The sequence below is a fragment of the Salvelinus fontinalis genome, chromosome 13, assembly GCF_029448725.1.
Source record: "Salvelinus fontinalis isolate EN_2023a chromosome 13, ASM2944872v1, whole genome shotgun sequence".
NCBI lineage: Eukaryota > Metazoa > Chordata > Actinopteri > Salmoniformes > Salmonidae > Salvelinus > Salvelinus fontinalis.
In genome coordinates, this window is record NC_074677.1 from 41,222,050 (window position 1) to 41,244,168 (window position 22,119).

Genomic DNA, 22,119 nt, shown 5'->3' on the forward strand with positions numbered 1-22,119 from the left:
GAGACCAACGTGAAATACCTAAATACTCATCATAAAACATTTCTGAAAAATACATGGTGTACAGCAAATTAAAGACAAACATCTTGTGAATCCAGCCAATATTTCCGATTTTTTTTAAGTGTTTTACAGCGAAAACACAATATAGCATTATATTAGCTTACTACAATAGCCTACCACACAACAGCATTGATTCATGGCACATTAGCGATAGCGAATAAACCAGCAAAAGATATAAATTTTTTCACTAACCTTCATAAACTTCATCAGATGACAGTCCTATAACATCATATTACACAATACATATATGGTTTGTTCGAAAATGTGCATATTTAGAGCTGAAATCCATGGTTATACATTGTGAACATGTAGCATATTTTTCCCAGAATGTCCGGATCTATTTCTGACACTCACCTATTCTGACCAAATAACTATTCATAAACTTTACTAAAAAATACATGTTGTATAGGAAATGATAGATACACTAGTTCTTAATGCAATCGCCGTGTTAGAATTCTAAAAATAACTTCAGTACGACATCCAGCTTACGTTATGGCAAGAGAGCGCCCAAAATCTGGGCGCAAACTAATAGTAAACAATTTTCGACAGATATATGAAATAACATCATAAATGGGCCCTACTTTTGATGATCTTCCATCAGAATGTTGTACAAGTGGTCCTTTGTCCAGAACAATCGTTGTTTGGTTTTAGAATGGCCTTTTTCCCTCGTGAATTAGCAAGCAAAACTAGCCAAGTGGCGCTAAGCTGTCCTTCATGAACAAACGCAGTGAACGGAACACGCCAAAACTCCCGAAAAAAATTCAATAATCTGATTAAACTATATTGAAACAACATACTTTACGATGATATTGTCACATTTATCAAATAAAATCAAAGCCGGAGATATTACACGTCTATAGGGAAAGCTTTTCAGAAGCCAAAGCTGATGTCCATCCCGCGTCATCCTGAACAGAGGAAATTGGGGTCCTGTCATTCCAAGAGGCCTCTTTTGACCATAGAAATACCTATACACTCCATTTCACCTCTCACAGCCTATTGACATCTTGTGGAAGGCGTATGAAGTGCATGTATAGTCATAAATCTCAAGCAAAATGATAGGGAGGCCCTGGAACAGAGCCTCGATTTGAGATTTTTCACTCTCTGACAGGAAGTTTGCTGCAAAATGAGTTCTGTTTTACTCACAGATATAATTCAAACGGTTTTAGAAACTTGAGAGTGTTTTCTATCCAATAGTAATAATAATATGCATATTGTACGAGCAAGAATAGAGTACGAGGCCGTTTAAATTGAGCACGATTTTCCCCCAAAGTGAAAATAGCGCCCTCTATCCTCAACAGGTTTTAAGCAGCAAAATTTGAAATTGTGTTTTTTACATTGGATAAAAGTAGAGACTCAGAGCTACAAAATGATATGTCATGCACTGCATTTGTGGAACAATGGGAAAGTCATTTTGCTTTTAAAGTTGAGAAACTTGTAAACTCACTTTTGAGAAAATAGCTTTTGAATGTTTTAGTTTTGGCTTTAGCCCCACCGATCTCTTTAAGGATTGATACGAGCGTACTGTGCTAACAGCAGTCAAGCATCCCTGTAAAGACGTTTATTATACACAGAGACTGAAAATATTTGGCATGGGTCCTCAGATCCTCAAAAGGTTCTACAGCTGCACCATCGAGAGCATCCTGACGGGTTGCATCACTGCCTGGTATAGCAACTGCTTGGCCTCCGACCGCAAGGCACTACAGAGGGTAGTTCATACGGCCCAGTACATCACCGGGGCCAAGCTTCCTGCCATCCAGGACCTATATACACAAGGCAGTGTCAGAGGAAGGACCAAAAAATTGTCAAAGACTCAAGCCACCCTAGTCATAGACTGTTCTATCTGCTACCGCACGGTAAGCGGTACGGGAGCGCCAAGTCTAGGTCCAAGAGGCTTCTAAACAGCTTCTACCCGAAGCCATAAGACTCCTGAACATCTCATCAAATGGCTACCCAGACTATTTGCATTGACCCCCCATTCTTCACTGCTGCTACTTTCTGTTATTAACTATGCATAGTCACTTTAAGCCATTTTGCCACAACTTTGGAAGTATGCTTGTGGTCATTGTCCATTTGGAAGACCCATTTCCAACCAAGCTTTAACTTCCTGACTGATGTCTTGAGATGTTGCTTCAATATATCCACAGAATTTTCCTTCCTCATCATGCCATCTATTTTGTGAAGTGCACCAGTCCCTCCTGCAGCAAAACACCCCCACAACATGATGCTGCCACCCCCGTGCTTCACGGTTAGGATTGTGTTCTTCGGCTTGCAAGCCTCCCCCTTTTTCCTCCAAACATAATAATGGTCATTTTGGCCAAACAGTTATATTTTTGTTTCATCAGACCACAGGACATTTCTCCAAAAAGTACGATCTTTGTCCCCATGTGCAGTTGCAAACCGTAGTCTCGCATTTTTATGGCGTTTTTGGAGCAGTGGCTTCTTCCTTGCTGAGCGGCCTTTCAGGTTATGACGATATAGGACTCGTTTTACTGTTGATATAGATACTTTTGTACCTGTTTCCTCCAGCATCTTCACAAGGTCCTTTGCTGTTGTTCTGGGATTGATTTGCACTTTTCGCACCAAAGTACATTAATCTCTAGGAGACACAACGCATCTCCTTCCTGAGTGGTATGACGGCTACATGCTCCCACGGTGTTTATCTTCTTGTCAATAGGGGGGCGCCATTTCGACTTTGTAAAAATTTGTTCCCAAATTAAACTGCCTCGTACTCAATTCTTGCTCGTACAATATGCATATTATTATTACTATTGGATAGAAAACACTCTCTAGTTTCTAAAACCGTTTGAATTATTTCTCTGAGTGAAACAGAACTCATTCTGCAGCACACTTCCTGTCAAGGAGTGAGATTTCTGAAATCGAGGTCTCTGTTCTAGGGTCAGTTTATAAATTCCCATGTAAGCTATGGGGCTACATGCACTGCATACGCCTTCCTCTAGATGTCAGTAAGCGGTGAGAATTTGAATGGAGTGGATTGCACCATCTGGGGCACTATAAAAGCTCTTGGAACGGAAGGTCCGTTCTTTTCAACGGGGCGCCTGGCGCAGGAGGGACATCACAATGGTGTCCTGAAAAGCTTTCGTTTTAGCAGTTCTATATCTCCGGCTCTGATTTAATTTGATTTTTGTCTTAACTTCATAAGGTAGTTAATTTAAACCGACTTATAGCAGTTTATATCAGTTTATTGCGATTTTCTGGAATTTCTTTGTCACGCTATCGCTAGTTGGACACCTCTCCGGCACATGGTTAGCGTTAGCAGCTATTTCGACAGGAGAAGAGGACATCTTTCAACCAAAAGACGATTGTTCTGGAGAAAGGACACCTTGCCCAAGATTCTGATGGAAGCTCGTCAAATAGTAAGAAGTCTTTATGCTGTTAATTCGTATTTATGTTGACAAATGTTAAACAATAATTCCGCCATGAATTTCGGTGCGGTCTCGCTTTAGCGCACGCTGTATGCGCAGTAACGTTCATTTTAAAAATCTAACACAGCGGTTGCATTAAGAACTAATGTATCTTTCATTTGCTGTCCAACCTGTATTTTTTAGTCAAGTTTATGAATAGTTATCGATTAGATTAGGTGCCTCTCCAAGATGGCGCCGGACAGATTGCTTGAAGTTTGGCCACTACTCACATTGTATAACCACGATTTGTGCCGCTACATATGCACATTTTCGAACAAACCCTATATGCATTGTGTAATATGATGTTACAGGACTGTCATCTGAAGAAGTTTATGAAGGTTAGTCAAAAATTATATCTTTTGCTTGCTTGTTACGATCGCTAACCTTTGCTGCTGGTAAATGGTGTTGTGTTTCTGGCTATTGTGGTAAGCTAATATAATGCTATATTGTGTTTTCGCTGTAAAACACTTAAAAAATCTGAAATATTGGCTGGATTCACAAGATGTTTGTCTTTCATTTGCTGTACGCTGTGTATTTTTCAGAAATGTTTTATGATGAGTATTTAGGTAATTCACGTTGCTCTCTGTAGTTATTCTAGTCGCTTTGGTGAGAGTTGTGATGGTGGCTGCAATGGTAAACTATGATTTATACCTGAAATATGCACATTTTTCTAACAAAACATATGCTATACAATAAATATGTTATCAGACTGTCATCTGATGAAGTTGTTTCTTGGTTAGTGGCTATTTATATCTTTATTTGGTCGAATTTGTGATAGCTACTGATGCAGTAAAAAAATGGTGGAGTAAAAAAAGTGGTGTCTTTTGCTAACGTGGTTAGCTAATAGATTTACATATTGTGTCTTCCCTGTAAAACATTTTAAAAATCAGAAATGATGGCTGGATTCACAAGATGTGTATCTTTCATCTGGTGTCTTGGACTTGTGATTTAATGATATTTAGATGCTAGTATTTACTTGTGACGCTATGCTAGGCTATGCTAGTCAGCTTTTTTACTGATGGGGGTGCTCCCGGATCCGGGATTGGGAGGAATTAGAGGTTATACTTGCATACTATTGTTTGTACAGTTGAACGTGGTACCTTCAGGCGTTTGGAAATTGCTCCCAAGGATGAACCAGACTTGTGGAGGTCTACAATTCTTTTTCTGAGGTCTTGGTTGATTTCTTTTGATTTTCCCATGATGTCAAGCAAAGAGGCACTGCGTTTGAAGGTAAGCCTTGAAATACATCCACAGGTACACCTCCAATTGACTCAAATTATGTCAATTAGCCTATCAGAAGCTTCTAAAGCCATGACATAATTTTCTGGAATTTTCCAAGCTGTTTAAATGCACAGTCATCTTCGTGTATGTAAACTTCTGACCCACTGGAATTGTGATACAGTGAATTATAAGTGAAATAATCTGTCTGTAAACAATTGTTGGAAAAATTACGTGTCATGCACGAAGTAGATGTCCTAACCGACTTGCCAAAACTATAGTTTGTTAACAAGATATTTGTGGAGTGGTTGAAAAATGAGTTTTAATGACTCCAACCTAAGTGTGTGTAAACTTCCGACTTCAACTGTACATATTACCTCAATTACCTCGACTAACCTTACAGTGAAATGCTTACTTACAAGCCCTTAACCAACAATGCAATTTTAAGAAAGTATCAACAACAAAAAAAAGTAAGAAATAACAGTATCAAATATGCCCCTGTCCACTCGCCGTCCCCACAGTACCAGTTTGGCTTTGAATGCATCCACTATCTGCCAACTTAAAGACGTTTGTCATTCTCCCCTGAAGTGACAGATTGAGTTCGTTGAGCAAGGTTGAATAAGTCGCACAGGTAAGCGAGTTTTGCGACCCATTCCTCGTCATTGAAATGTGCTGCCAGTGGTGACTTCTTTTTGAAAGAAATCTCTGCAGCGGCTCTCGTAACTCAAACACTCTGGCAAGCGATCTCCCCCTGGATAGCCATCTGAATTCTGTGTATAAGAGAAGGTGTTTGTGCTCTGTGTCCATTTCCTCACAAAGCTGCCCAAACAGATGTGCGTTAAGGGTGTGTGCTTTGATGTGATTGATAACTTTTATAACATCATTCAATATGACGTTAAGTTCAGGTGACATTTTTCGGCTAGCCAGCATTTCTCTGTGAAACCAGACAGCCGTCCAGTCATGGCAGCAGCCTCATCCGTGCATACGCCAACACAGAATGATCAATCCAATTTTGGTCACGTGTAATCATCCAAAGACTTGAATAGTTCTGCGGCCGTTGTGTTAGTCGGCAGGGACAGCGCACACAACATATCCTCATGCACATCATCCTGAAATATATATCGCACATAAACAAGCAGTATTGCCTTGTTGTCGACATCGTTAGATGTATCAACCTGGATTGCATACCACAGTGACTCGTTACCAAGGTGGCTTAGCAGTTCAGACGTATTTTTCCGTGTTGTCGTGTCGTGTCCTGTATATATATATATTTACACCTTTTCTTCACATATCTTTTATTTATTTTATTATCCAAGAACTCAACTAAAAAAAGCTTTCCTGCAAAAGCTTTCCTGCAACCCGCTTCACCAATTACAATAAGTACTATTTACCTCAATCTGAAAATCCATCGTGGAAGATAGCCAGGGGCTAATTCAGAAGCTAGCCTGAAAGCTAATCCAGAAGCTACTCCGATAGCTAGCCAGAAGCTAATCTGTAGCTGCCCCGAAATTAGCCGGTTTGCTGGCTAGCGTTGGTGTTTCAGCTGCCCACGTTTTTGCGGTCATCAGCTATTCCTCTAGCTCGATAATCTACCGGCACTTTTGTGCAACGCGACTCGGACCGGAGCATTCCGGGACTTTTTTTCTCTCAGTTTCCCCGGATTCCAACCGCAGCCTCTGGACACTTGCACCTTGATTTCGCAGCTAGCTAGCTGCATACCGTGTGACTATTGGCTTACGTCGACCCCGGAGATAACTCAAATCATGCTGGAGCTAGCCAGCTGAGGAGTTCCATCACCATCCGGACCCGCTTCTTTGTTGCTGCTGCAGATACGGAACCCCACCGGGCCTTCACGACTGACTGCCGACGTTATCTGCCCGAGGGATTTATCCAACCGGCACCTCCGTCCCGGCGTTACCTGAACGCTCATCTGAGGCCCGCTAATCGTTAGCTGTCTTATCGGTGGCTATCTGAACAAAACCCCACTACACGGAACCTACCGACGGAAACGCACGAGGTATCTACAAACAGACCTCCATCCTATGCTGCTACCGATAGCCATATACCCGGCCAGCTGTCTGGATCGCCACGACCCCAACCAACCTCTACTCACTGGACCCTTATTTATCACTCGATTAAGCTTGCCTCTCCTTAATGTAAATATGCCTTGTCCATTGCTGTTCTGGTTAGTGTTTATTGGCTTATTTCACTGTAGAGATTCTAGCCCTGCTCTCTATACCATATCCAACCCTGCAGTTCCACCACCCACATATGCGATGACATCACCTGGTTTCAATGATGTTTCTAGAGACAAGATCTCTCTCATCATCACTCAATACCTAGGTTTACCTCCACTGTATTCACATCCTACCATACCTTTGTCTGTACATTATTCCTTTAAACTATTTTATCGCCCCCAGAAACTTCCTTTTACTCTCTGCTCTGGTAGCTCTAGGCGACCAATTCTCATAGCTTTTAGCCGTACCATTATCCTACTTCTCCTCTGTTCCTCTGGTGATGTAGAGGTGAATCCAGGCCCTGCAGTACCTGGCTCCACTCCTATTCCCCAGGCGCTCTCTTTTGATGACTTCTGTAACCGTAATAGCCTTGGCTTCATGCATGTTAACATTAGGAGCCTCCTCCCTAAGTTTGTTTTGTTCACTGCTTTAGCACACTCTACCAACCCGGATGTTTTAGCCGTGTCTGAATCCTGGCTTAGAAAGACCACCAAAAATTCAGACATTTTTATCCCCAATTACAATATTTTCAGACAAGATAGAACGGCCAAAGGGGGCGGTGTTGCAATCTACTGCAAAGACTGCCTGCAGAGTTCTGTTATACTATCCAGGTCTGTTCCCAAACAATTTGAACTTCTACTTTTAAAAATCCACCTCTCTAAAAACAAGTCTCTCACCGTTGCCGCCTGCTATAGACCACCCTCTGCCCCCAGCTGTGCTCTGGACACTATATGTGAACTGATTGCCCCCCATCTATCTTCAGAGCTCGTGCTGCTAGGTGACCTAAATTTGAACATGCTCAACACCCCAGCCACCCTACAATCTAAGCTTGATGCCCTCAATCTCACACAAATTATTAATGAACCTACCAGGTACCACCCTAATTCCGTAAACACGGGTACCCTCATAGATATCATCCTAACAAACTTGCCCTCCAAATACACCTCTGCTGTTTTTAACCAAGATCTCAGCGATCACTGCCTCATTGCCTGCATCCGTAATGGGTCAGCGGTCAAACGACCTCCACTCATCACTGTCAAACGCTCCCTGAAACACTTCAGCGAGCAGGCCTTCCTAATTGACCTGGCCGGGGTATCCTGGAAGGATATTGATCTCATCCCGTCAGTAGAGGATGCCTGGTCATTTTTTAAAAATGCCTTCCTCACCATCTTGAATAAGCATGCCCCATTCAAGAAATTTAGAACCAGGAACAGATATAGCCCTTGGTTCTCTCCTGACCTGACTGCCCTTAACCAACAGAAAAACATCCTATGGCGTTCTGCATTAGCATCGAACAGCCCCCGTGATATGCAACTTTTCAGGGAAGCCAGAAACCAATATACACAGGCAGTTAGAACAGCCAAGGCTAGCTTTTTCAAGCAGAAATTTGCTTCCTGCAACACAAATTCAAAAAAGTTCTGGGACACCGTAAAGTCCATGGAGAATAAGAACACCTCCTCCCAGCTTCCAACCGCCCTGAAGATAGGAAACACTGTCACCACCGACAAATCCACTATAATTGAGAATTTCAATAAGCATTTTTCTACGGCTGGCCATGCTTTCCACCTGGCTACCCCTACCCGGGACAACAGCACTGCCCTCCCCTCTGCTACTCGCCCAAGCCTTCCCCATTTCTCTTTCTCCCAAATACAGTCAGCTGATGTTCTTAATGAGCTGCAAAATCTGGACCCTTACAAATCAGCCGGGCTAGATAATCTGGACCCTTTCTTTCTAAAACTATCTGCTGAAATTGTTGCCACCCCTATTACTAGCCTCTTCAACCTCTCTTTCGTGTCGTCTGAGATACCCAAAGATTGGAAAGCAGCTGCGGTTATCCCCCTCTTCAAAGGGGGGGACACCCTTGACCCTAACTGCTACAGACCTATATCTATCCTACCCTGCCTTTCTAAGGTCTTCGAAAGCCAAGTCAACAAACAGATTACCGACCATTTCGAATCACACCACACCTTCTCCGCTATGCAATCTGGTTTCAGAGCTGGTCATGGGTGCACCTCAGCCACGCTCAAGGTCATAAACGATATCGTAACCGCCATCGATAGGAAACAATACTGTGCAGCCGTATTCATTGACCTGGCCAAGGCTTTTGACTCTGTCAATCACCACATCCTCATTGGCAGACTCGACAGCCTTGGTTTCTCTAATGATTGCCTCGCCTGGTTCACCAACTACTTCTCTGATAGAGTTCAGTGTGTCAAATCTGAGGGTCTGTTGTCCGGGCCTCTGGCAGTCTCTATGGGGGTGCCACAGGGTTCAATTCTTGGACCGACTCTCTTCTCTGTTTACATCAATGATGTCGCTCTTGCTGCTGGTGATTCTCTGATCCACCTCTACGCAGACGACACTATTCTGTATACTTCTGGCCCTTCTTTTGACACTGTGTTAACAACCCTCCAGGCGAGCTTCAATGCCATACAACTCTCCTTCCGTGGCCTCCAACTGCTCTTAAATACAAGTAAAACCAAATGCATGCTCTTCAACCGATCGCTGCCTGCTCCGGCCCGCCTGTCCAACATCACTACTTTGGACGGCTCTGACTTAGAATATGTGGACAACTACAAATACCTAGGTGTCTGGTTAGACTGTAAACTCTCCTTCCAGACCCACATCAAACATCTCCAATCCAAAGTCAAATCTAGAATTGGCTTCCTATTCCGCAACAAAGCATCCTTTACTCATGCTGCCAAACATACCCTTGTAAAACTGACCATCCTACCAATCCTCGACTTCGGTGATGTCATTTACAAAATAGCCTCCAAAACCCTACTCAATAAATTGGATGCAGTCTATCACAGTGCCATCCGTTTTGTCACCAAAGCCCCATATACTACCCACCACTGCGACCTGTACACTCTCGTTGGCTGGCCCTCGCTTCATACTCGTCGCCAAACCCATTGGTTCCAGGTCATCTACAAGTCCCCCCTTATCTCAGCTCGCTGGTCACCATAGCAGCACCTACCCGTAGCACGCGCTCCAGCAGGTATATCTCTCTAGTCACCCCCAAAACCAATTCTTCCTTTGGACGCCTCTCCTTCCAGTTCTCTGCTGCCAATGACTGGAACGAACTACAAAAATCTCTGAAACTGGAAACACCTATCTCCCTCACTAGCTTTAAGCACCAGCTGTCAGAGCAGCTCATAGATTACTGCACCTGTACATAACCCATCTACAATTTAGCCCAAACAACTACCTCTTTACCTACTGTATTTATTTATTAATTTATTTTGCTCCTTTGCACCCCATTATTTCTGTCTCTACTTTGCACTTTCTTCCAATGCAAACCAACCATTCCAGTGTTTTTTTTTTTAGTTTTTATTTTACTTGCTGTGTTGTACTCACTTCGCCTCCATGGCCTTTTTATATTTTTATTTATTTATACATATATCTGTTTGCCTTCACCCCCCTTATCTCACCTCACTTGCTCACATTGTATATACTGTAGACTTATTTTTTTATTTTTTTCACTGTATTATTGACTATATGTTTGTTTTTACTCCATGTGTAACTATGTGTTGTTGTATGTGTCGAACTGCTTTGCTTTATCTTGGCCAGGTCGCAATTGTAAATGAGAACGTGTTCTCAATTTGCCTACCTGGTTAAATAAAGGTTAAATAAAAAAAATAAAATAAAAAAAACAAAAACAAATTAGGAACATTTGAGGAGTCTTGACCCAACATTTAATGAACAGAAATGCAATGGTTCATTGGATCAGTCTAAAACGTTGCACATACACTGCTGCCATCTAGTGGCCAATATCTGAATTGCACATGGGCTGGAATAATACATTATGGCCTTTCTCTTGCATTTCAAAGATGATGGTACAAAAAAAAAAAAAATGGGTGTTTTCTTTGTATTATCTTTTACCAGATCTAATGTGTTATATTCTGTTACATTCCTTTCACATTTCCACAAACTTCAAAGTGTTTCCTTTCAAATGGTACCAAGAAATGCATGTCCTTGCTTCAGGGCCTGAGCTACAAGCAGTTAGATTTGGGCATGTCATTTAAGGAAAAAATTGAAAAAAAGGGGCCGATCCTTAAGAGGTTTTAAGCCTCTAACAATTGTGCCTCAACGTCCTCCGCTATTTCATCAATTCGCCTAGTAACGGTGGTAGCCGAAAGAGGAACCTGTGCTATCTTTTTAGCTGCAGCCTCTCCTAAGAGTTCACGGCAAATGTCCTTAGCAGCAGGTAGAATCAACTCCTCGCCAATAGTGAAAGGCTTCTTGGCCTTAGCAATACGGCTAGCCACTTAGTATGACGCTCTCAGTGCAGCCACGTTTGTTGATGCGGTGGCTTTCAAAACTTGCTTCTGTCCTTCTTGTTCACGTTTTCTTCGCTCAAAGAATTCAACAGGTTTGTCTTTAAGTGCAGGGTGCTTGGATTCGATGTGCCGAAGTAGTTTTGAGGGCTTCATTGCCTCGTTAGATAGCCTATCTCCACATACTACGCACAGGGGGCTTGGAGCATGCGAGTCACCTGTCGCAGTAAAGCCATATTTTAGGTAGGACTCATCATCTTTTCAAATGAATGAGGCTTTCTTTTTTTTGCAGTCTCGGGCTCTGCTGTCTCTGTATTATCGACATCGTCGTTGGGCCTTCGAACTCCCTTACCCCTTCGGAAGAATCTCTCCAGCGACGTTTGTTTGTTTTTATTCATGTCAACTTACGTAGCTAGCTAGTCCAAAGTTGGCGGGCAACACAGCTCACACAGACCGTGATGAACTCATTACTCAAGTTCAAAATCTGTAAACTGTTGTGGGCGTGACATAGATATTAGAGTGGTGAGAAAAGGACCAACAGACTGCACCAAGTTCAATGTAATTACTGCACAAATAGCCTATGATTGTATATAATTATTATTTTATTTAACCGATTAAAACAATTTCAAATGAATGTATCCTTTCCGTGCGGCCCGGTAGAGAATGTGCCCGGGGGTTGGGGACAGGTGGTCTACAAGACTGTGTGTGTGTGTGTGTAGGTGATGGCCAGGTGGACTTTGAAGAGTTTGTGACGATACTGGGACCCAAACTTCTGTCGTCTGAGACCAGAGAAGGTTTCCGAGGAAGCACCATCGATAACATCTTCTGGCAGGTAGGACCACATAGTCCTCTCTTCTCTTGACTTCACTTATCTTCTGTTTTCTTCTGTCAAATCCTCTTCTCTCCTCTTCTCTTCAGTTCGGGTGTCTTGGGCAAAAACTGGTTGAATCAACATTGTTTCCACGCAATTTCAACCGAACAATTCAATGTGGTGATGTTGAATCAACGTTGAAAACTGATTGGATTTTTTAAAAGTCATCAATGTAAGGATGTCTTTGCCCAGTGGGTTCTCTCCTCTCTTCTCTTCTCTTTTTCTGCTCTTTTCTCTCATGTTCTCGTTTCTCCTATCTCAAATCAAATTGTATTTGTCACATGCGCTGAATACAACAGGTGAACATTTCACCTTACAGTGAAATGCTCCCTTACAAGCCCTTAACCAACAATGCAGTTTTAAGAAAATCCCCCCCCCCCCCCTAAAAAAAAGAATTAAGATATAAGAAAAACAAATAATTAATGAGCAGCAGTAAATAACAATAGCGGGCCTGTATACAGGGGGGGTACCAGTTCAGAGTCAATGTGTCAATATGCGGGTCGCACCGGTGTCGACGTAGTTGAGGTAATTATGTACATGCAGGTAGGGTTAAAATAGCTGTGCATAGATGATAACAGAGAGTAGCAGCAGCGTGGGGTGGGGTGGGGTGGGGGGGGTGGGGGGGGTAGTCTGGGTTGCCATTTAATTAGCTGTTCAGGAGTCTTATGGCTTGGGGGTAGAAGCTGTTTAGAAGCCTCTTGGACCTAGACTTGGCGCTCCGGTACCGCTTGCCGTGCGGTAGCAGAGAGAACAGTCTATCTCCTTTCTACTCTTCTGTTCCTTTCTATTCCTTTCTCTTCTCTTTTCCTGTCCTCATTTCCTTTCATCTTCTTCTCTTCCTTTTTTATTTCCCAGTCCTCTCTCCTCCTCTCCTCTCTTCTTTTTTCTCCATCATCTCTACCCCTTTTCTCGCTTTTTGTATTTCTGTTTCTTCTCTTTTTGATCTCTCCTTTATCTCATTTCCCCAAATCCCCATATCCTCCTCTTCTGTTCCCCTCTCCTCCTTCTGCCCCTACTCTCCTCTTCTCCCTCCCTCTGCGATGGCTTCTGCAGTCAGGGCACGTGGAGATGCTTGCACAAAAACCTGTTTTTGCTAGATATTAACACACACACACAGATAGAGACCCCATACCTTTGCCTTTTGTCCCATGATGATGCGGAAAGGGATATTTGGGCCCATGTCTTCAAAGGAAAAAGACATGCCAGTGTGTGTGTGTGTGTGTGTGTGTGTGTGTGTGTGTGTGTGTGTGTGTGTGTGTGTGTGTGTGTGTGTGTGTGTGTGTGTGTGTGTGTGTGTGTGTGTGTGTGTGTGTGTGTGTATGTGTGTGTGCGTACATCCATGTGTGCATGTTTACAGACTTCAAAGTAATCCTAGGGGGTCTCTGCTTCAGAGAAAGGAGAGCTTTCGGGCTCCCGAGTGACACAGTGGTCTAAGACACTGCATCTCAGTGCAAGAGGCGTCACCGCAGTACCTGGATCAAATCCAGGCTGCATCACATCCGGCCATGATTGGGAGTCCCATAGGGCGGAACACAATTGGCCCAGCATCCTCCGGATTTGGCCAGGGTAGGCCGTCATTGTAAATAAGAATTTGTTGTTAACTGACTTGCCTAGTTAAATAAAGGTTACATTTTCTTCTCTAATCTATTTTCCAGTCCTCTCCTCTCTTCCCCTCTCCTCTCTTCTTTCTTCTCCATCATCTCTACCCCTTTTCTCGCTTTTTGTATTTCTGTTTCTTCTCTTTTTGATCTCTCCTTTTTGTCCCATGATGATAGGGAAAGGGATCATTGGGCCCATGTCTCCAAAGGAAAAAGACATGCCAGGGTGTGTGTGTGCATGTATGTGTGCGTAGTGTTTTTTAATTCACTTGTGTTCAGCGAATATATGTGTTTTTGGGGAAAGTAAAACTAAACTACTTTCAGTTCAGTGGTCTTTGCTGCATTATAAAAAGGGTTGAGATGGAGAGAGAAAACAAGGGAAAAGGGAAGAGAGAACAACGATGGAGTGACAGGCAGAGAGTAGACACACAGAGAGAAGGGGGCATGGAGAGAAATGTTTTATAAAAGACAGAAAGGGAACTAAGAAACAGAAAGGGAATAAGAGAAATGGAATGAAGCATGAAACACACTGAGAATCTTACTGCCGATAGACTGCCGATAGGTACTTATCACAGTGGGAGACCGGTCTTTCTCTTGCTAGAACAGAAGCGGTACCTGCTGATTGCCGACCCGGTAGCGACGAACCTGCCGATTTTGTATTTGTAAAATCGCAATGCTCGTCAGTGGCCAACAACTTGACTTTGAGCCAATCAGAGAGCACGAACCCCCACGTGAGGAGACAACAACAAAAAATTGGGGGAAAATACGGAATTTTCTCTGTGGATCCACGGATGAGCTCATCACACTTTTATGCAATGTAGGCTAGGGGACGGTCGCTAGCTAAATGCACAAACGCAATGCACGTAATGCTAAATACTTCCTCCAAGCTAGCTAACCACTGTAGCTAGTATTGACATAATTAAAGCACAATGGATTGGCTAGTTTCCATGAAACAGCTGCCTGTGTTAGCTGCTGAGTTAGTGGATTATCCTTAGCTAGCTAGCTAAACTCAGCATAAAAAGAACCATCCCTTTTTCAGGACCCTGTCTTTCAAAGATCATTCGTAAAAATCCAAATAACTTCACAGATCTTCATTGTAAAGGGTTTTCTTTTCGCAATCTGGTACAGTAATAGTGTAGACCGACCTTCTAAAATCAATAAATGATCAATCGGGCGTACTTGAACTTGTTAGTAAAGAAATAAAGGCGATGAAGGCGAGCCTCTAAATGAGTGATGAAAAAGCTGTGACAACGGAACAAACAAGCTGAAAGGTACAGTCAATACTATTAAAACGGACGCTAAAGAACTTAAAAGAGAGAATATGTTTCTGAGATAAGCCTTACTTGGAATACAGACTAGATCTATGCGGGAAAATCTGGTACTTACTAGTATTAAAGAAAGTGAGGGAGAAGATCCTGAAAGTGTGGTGAAATAATTCCTTCTTAAAGCGCTACAGATCCCAGGCGATACCGTCTACAAAATCAAACTCTAACATGTACACCGTTTCGGATAGAGGACAAAAATACGAACGCCTACTCGTTGCCAAATTTGCATTCTTTAAAGATAAAATAATGTTTGACAAGAGACTCGCTGGCAGGAAAATAGGAATGAATGATCAGTTCCTGAAGAAAAGTGTAGACCGGCTTTAAGTTCTGTACCCACTCTTTAAGGTGAATAGACTTGAAGGGAATCGTGTAGCTCTCGTAGTCAATAAACTGTACATTGATAGCCAACTGTTCCGAGACACCAAGACGGTATTGTAATAGAAAGAAATTGTAAAACAATAAAATACAACAATTGATAAAGAAATAAACTACAAAATACACTATACCATTCAAGATAGGGAATGTTGTAAAATAATTAGTATTCAACTTCCTATTCATAGTATTAATAAATAGATAAGACAGCGTTAGAAGAAAGGATAATTATTGAAATAATACATCTTTACTTATAAGGAACTGGAACACGAAAGTACTCAAAATGTTGATGTTGATTCCTACCTTATTTCAGGCTTTTGAGTACTTTTCGATAAAAACACAGCAAACAGAGTACATAGAAGGCACAGTGTGTGGGTATGTGCAGGTGTATTGTGATGGAAGGTGGGGTGTGCGATTTTTGTGTTTGGAAAAGTGTGCAATGTGCAGTTAAGGAAAATAGTTGCAAATGACAGAGCCCGTGTGTGCCTGCGAGCAGCAGTTGTGACAGAGAGAGCTTCCAGTTCTGTGCAGATTTATGATATATATATTTTAAAACAAGTGTGTTTATTTATTGTTCTATCATGATGGAACAGTCCCCGACCCTAGACACCCACCTGAGCAACCCACACACTAAGGAGAAGTCCTTATCTGTTTAATAGGCTTACTGCAAGTAGCCTATATAATACGCAGCCAAGAAAGATGAACGTGTTCAGAGACCCACTAATGCAACACTGCCCCCTCAAGAGTCTGAGCCTGCCTGGCAGGGTTGGTCCAACAAAGCCAAAGCCCTTGGATTGGGTGAGCATAATGTACGAGGAATTTCTCAAATCTGCTAATGAGAACCTTGATGACCTTGTACCTAGCTGGTGGGGATTCCGGGGGGGGGGGGGGGTGTATCTGAGCTCCATCACTTAGGACTTGACGTTGGAAAATCAAATCTCCCCATTTTTGCTCAATTGTTCGTGCCTTTTCAAACAGCTACAACTGTATATGCATTCGCACATCAAGTCTTCTTTTCAGCTGGCCTCAGGGATGGAATATCTGAACTTGTGGTTGTTTGTGGGGGAACGGTGGGCAGTGTGTATGTGTGTGTGTGTGTCCCACATCTGTTGCTATGGGGTAATGATGTTACGGACAATACAGGATGAATCTTAATAATTGTTTGCCAAAATAATAATCGCTTGGCAAAAATGTAATTTTTGTATTGCCAACTTTGTTATAGGTAACAAATCCTCCGTGTGAACTGCCTAATGTCACAGTGTCACTTTGCTGGAGTCTAGAGCTAGCACGATCACATGGCCTACATGTACGCAGCAGAGATTGCAGGATTGGATGGAAAGCATGATCTGTCTGTAGCCTTTTTCTTTCTTACAAATATCGTAATTAATTTGACAGAATATTTTACATCTTCATCCCATAAGTATTAAAGGTAGTGCCATGTTACAGCCATCTTTAGACATATAGCCAGTACCACCACTGAGGTATATAATTATAACCCACCCAAACTATGCCTAAATGAAATATAAAAAGTATCAATTAAATCGCCAGGTAGCCTATTATTGTGGCAAAGATGCGTCTGTAGAACTTTATATGGATAATATTAATGTAGGTAGGCTACTCTGTTTTTGCCAGGCAACACCTGATAAAATGTAACAAGTGCTTTCTGGTCACTAATCTGGATATGTGCCTGCCTTTGCGCTCAAATGCTGATGACGGGTCATTGGTCAACAATCAAGACATGCAACTTTTTGGTTCTGGATCTGAAGCCCAGATTAGATGTTTTTGAAACAAGAATTTGTAGGCCTATGTTAGTGACCAGATCGAATAAGCAAAGGTATAAATATAAAATACAAATGGTAGGCTATATGTAGCCTATTAAAATATGTATAAAAAAAAATCCCATTAAATTCCACACTCACAAGCCCCCAAAACCTTCTCACTGGCTAGCTCACCCGACCTGTATTGCTTGACCTTCCGGCGCCGACCGAGATGGCCGCTTCGCGTTCCTAGGAAAATATGCAGTATTTTGTTTTTTTTATGTGTTATTCCTTACATTGGTAACCCAGGTAATCTTAGATTTCATTACATAGTCGGGAGGAACTACTGAATATAAGAGCAACATCAACTCACCATCGTTACAACCAGGAATATGACTTTCCCGAAGCGGGTCCAGTGTTTTGCCTTCCACCCAATACAATGGATCTGATCCCAGCCGGCGACCCTAAGCGACGCCGTAAAAGGGGCAAACGAAGCGGTCTCCTGGTCAGGCTTCGGAGACGGGCACATCGCGCTTCACTCCCTAGCATACTACTCGCCAATGTCCAGTCTCTTGACAATAAGGTTGATGAAATCCGAGCAAGGGTAACATTCCAGAGAGACATCAGAGATTGTAACGTTCTCTGCTTCACGGAAACATGGCTCACTCAAGAGACGCTAACGGAGTCGGTGCAGCCAGCTGGTTTCTTCACGCATCGCGCCGACAAACAAACATCTTTCTGGTAAGAAGAGGGTCGGGGGTGTATGCCTTATGATTAACGAGACGTGGTGTGATCATAACAACATACAGGAACTCAAGTCATTCTGTTCACCTGATCTAGAATTCCTCACAATCAAATGTCGACCGCATTATCTACCAAGGGAATTCTCTTCGATTATAATCACAGCCGTATATATTCCCCCCCAAGCAGACACATCGATGGCCCTGAACGAACTTTATCTGACTCTTTGTAAACTGGAAACCACACACCCTGAGGCTGCATTCATCGTAGCTGGGGATTTTAACAAGGCTAATCTGAAAACAAAACTCCCTAAATTCTATCAGCATATCGATTGTGCTACCAGGGCTGGTAAAACCTTGGATCATTGTTATACTAACTTCTGCGACGCATATAAGGCCCTCCCCCGACCTCCTTTCGGAAAAGCTGACCACGACTCCATTTTGTTGCTTCCAGCCTACAAACAGAAACTAAAACAGCAAGCTCCCGCGCTCAGGTCTGTTCAACGCTGGTCCGCCAATCTGATTCCCTCTTCAAGACTGCTTCGATCACGTGAATTGGGATATGTTCCGCATTGCGTCCAACAACAACATTGACGAATACGCTGATTCGGTGAGCGAGTTCATTAGAAAGTGCATTGATGATGTCGTACCCACAGCAACGATTAAAACATTCCCAAACCAGAAACCGTGGATTGATGGCAGCATTTGCGTGAAACTGAAAGCGCGAACCACTGCTTTTAACCAGGGCAAGGTGACCGGAAACATGACCGAATACAAACAGTGTAGCTATTCTCTCCGCAAGGCAATCAAACAAGCCAAGTCCCAGTATAGAGACAAAGTAGAGTCGCAATTCAACAGCTCAGACACAGGAGGTATGTGGCAGGGTCTACAGTCAATCACGGATTACAAAAAGAAAACCAGCCCCGTCGCGGACCAGGATGTCTTGCTCACAGACAGGCTAAATAACTTTTTTGCTCGCTTTGAGGACAATACAGTGCCACTGACACGGCCCGCTACCAAAACCTGCGGGCTCTCCTTCACTGCAGCCGAGGTGAGTAAAACATTTAAACGTGTTAACCCTCGCAAGGCTGCAGGCCCAGACGGCATTCCCAGCCGCGTCCTCAGAGCATGCGCAGCCCAGCTGGCTGGTGTGTTTAAGGACATATTCAATCAATCCTTATCCCAGTCTGCTGTTCCCACATGCTTCAAGAGGGCCACCATTGTTCCTGTTCCCAAGAAAGCTAAGGTAACTGAGCTAAACGACTACCGCCCCGTAGCACTCACTTCCGTCATCATGAAGTGCTTTGAGAGACTAGTCAAGGACCATATCACCTCCACCCTACCTGACACCCTCCAATTTTCTTACCGACCCAATAGGTCCACAGACGACGCAATCACAACCACACTGCACACTGCCCTAACCCATCTGGACAAGAGGAATACCTATGTGAGAATGCTGTTCATCGACTACAGCTCAGCATTTAACACCATAGTACCCTCCAAACTCGTCATCAAGCTCGAGACCCTGGGTCTCGACCCCTCCCTGTGCAACTGTGTCCTGGACTTCCTGACGGGCCGCCCCCAGGTGGTGAGGGTAGGTAACAACATCTCCACCCCGCTGATCCTCAACACCGGGGCCCCACAAGGGTGCGTTCTGAGCCCTCTCCTGTACTCCCTGTTCACCCACGACTGCGTGGCCATGCACGCCTCCAACTCAATCATCAAGTTTGCGGATGACACTACAGTGGTAGGCTTGATTACCAACAACAACGAGACGGCCTACAGGGAGGAGGTGAGGGCCCTCGGAGTGTGGTGTCAGGAAAATAACCTCACACTCAACGTCAACAAAACAAAGGAGATGATTGTGGACTTCAGGAAACAGCAGAGGGAGCACCCCCCTATCCACATCGACGGGACAGTAGTGGAGAAGGTGGAAAGTTAAGTTCCTCGGTGTACACATCACGGACAAACTGAATTGGTCCACCCACACAGACAGCGTTGTGAAGAAGCCGCAGCAGCGCCTCTTCAACCTCAGGAGGCTGAAGAAATTCGGCTTGTTACCAAAAGCACTCACAAACTTCTACAGATGCACAATCGAGAGCATCCTGTCGGGCTGTATCACCGCCTGGTACGGCAACTGCTCTGCCCACAACCGTAAGGCTCTCCAGAGGGTAGTGAGGTCTGCACAACGCATCACCGGGGGCAAACTACCTGCCCTCCAGGACACCTACACCACCCGATGTCACAGGAAGGCCATAAAGATCATCAAGGACAACAACCACCCAAGCCACTGCCTGTTCACCCCGCTATCATCCAGAAGGCGAGGTCAGTACAGGTGCATCAAAGCAGGGACCGAGAGACTGAAAAACAGCTTCTATCTCAAGGCCATCAGACTGTTAAACAGCCGCCACTAACATTTAGTGGCCGCTGCCAACATACTCACTCAACTCCAGCCATTTTAATAATGGGAATTGATGGAAATTATGTAAAAATGTACCACTAGCCACTTTAAACAATGCCACTTAATATAATGTTTACATACCCTACATTACTCATCTCATATGTATATGTATATACTGTACTCTATATCATCTACTGCATCTTGCCATCTTTATGTAATACATGTATCACTAGCCACTTTAAACTATGCCACTTTATGTTTACATACCCTACATTACTCATCTCATATGTATATACTGTACTCTATACCATCTACTGCATCTTGCCTATGCCGTTCTGTACCATCACTCATTCATATATCTTTATGTTCATATTCTTTATCCCTTTACACTTGTGTGTATAAGGTAGTAGTTGTGGAATTGTTAGGTTAGATTACTTGTTGGTTATTACTGCATTGTCGGAACTAGAAGCACAAGCATTTCGCTACACTCGCATTAACATCTGCTAACCATGTGTATGTGACAAATAAAATTTGATTTGATTTGACAGTTTGCTGGTCCAATCAGAGAGCCGAGGGTGTGTTTCACCAGCCAATCTGTTTATTTGCAAGTGAGATGCTGCATAGAAAGTAATCCGCTGAGACTCTATGCCACAAAATGAGTAACACAACTTTACAAAACCTGGCCTGAAAATTTCAAGTCATCAGTTTCAAGTTAGCCTCATCAAGAACCAAGCTTCCATAAAGGTGTGACAACGATGTGATTTTGGAGGTATGGCAATGTGAGACTAGTCTCAAGTCAAAGTCGAGTCCAAAATCTTGAGGCTCCAAGACAAGTATCAAGTTACAATATTTTATATAAAGTCAGTCTCAAGTCATCAAATTTGTGGCAAGTCAGACTTGAGTAAAAGTCATGTGACTCGAGTCCACACATCTGTAAAATACTTATCATTAAAAAAAACATTTGACTTGTCGATCCAGGGACAACAGGAATGTCAACCACTTGGAGAAATCAGGACAAGAGTCTTGCAAAAGGTTAAACATAGCCCTGCTGGACACCTGCCTGGTAGACACCATTCTAAATCAAATTGTATTTGTCACACACATTTAGCAGATGTTATTGCGGGTGTAGCGAAATGCTTGTGTTTCAAGCTCCAACAGTGTAGTAATATCTAACAATTCACAACAATACACACAACCTAAAAGCTAACAATTCTAACAATACACACAACCTAAAAGCAAAATAATGGAATTAAGGAATATATAAATATTAGGATGAGCAATGTCGGAGTGGCATAGACTAAAATACAGTAGAATAGAATACGGTATATACATTTGAGATGAGTAAAGCAAAAATATGTTAACATTATTAAAGTGACTAGTGTTCCATTATTAAAGTCACCAGTGGTTTCAAGTTTGTATATGGGGCAGCAGCCTCTAAGGTGCAGGGTTACGTAACCAGATGGAAGCCGTCTAGTGATGGCTATTTAACAGTCTGATGGCCTTGAGATAGAAGCTGTTTTTCAGTCTCTCGGTCCCAGCTTTGATGCACCTGTACTAACCTTGCCTTCTGGATGATAGCGGGATGAACAGGTAGTGGCTCGGGTGGTTGTTGTCCTTGATTATCTTTTTGACCTTCCTGTGACATCGGGTGCTGTAGGTGTTCTGGAGGGCAGGTAGACAGCGGCACCCTCTGGAAAGCACTGCGGTTGCAGGCGGTGCAGTTGCCGTACCAGGCGGTGATACTGCCCGACAGGATACTCTCAATTGTGCACCTGTAGAAGTTTGTGAGGGTTTTAGGTGCCAAGCCAAATTTCTTCAGCCTCCTGAGGTTGAAGAGGTGCTGT

At 43.2% G+C, this 22,119-nt stretch overlaps 1 protein-coding gene across 2 annotated transcripts in view; it reads left to right on the forward strand.

Moving 5' to 3' along the window:
• LOC129868693 (calcium-binding protein 8-like) overlaps window positions 1-22,119 on the forward strand; it is a 90,424-nt gene that overhangs the window by 33,518 nt on the left and 34,787 nt on the right. For both annotated transcript variants that reach the window (XM_055942871.1, XM_055942872.1), the window contains exon 4: window positions 11,931-12,043. In XM_055942871.1, coding sequence (XP_055798846.1) covers window positions 11,931-12,043 — 113 coding nt within the window. The remainder of the gene's footprint in view (window positions 1-11,930; window positions 12,044-22,119) is intronic.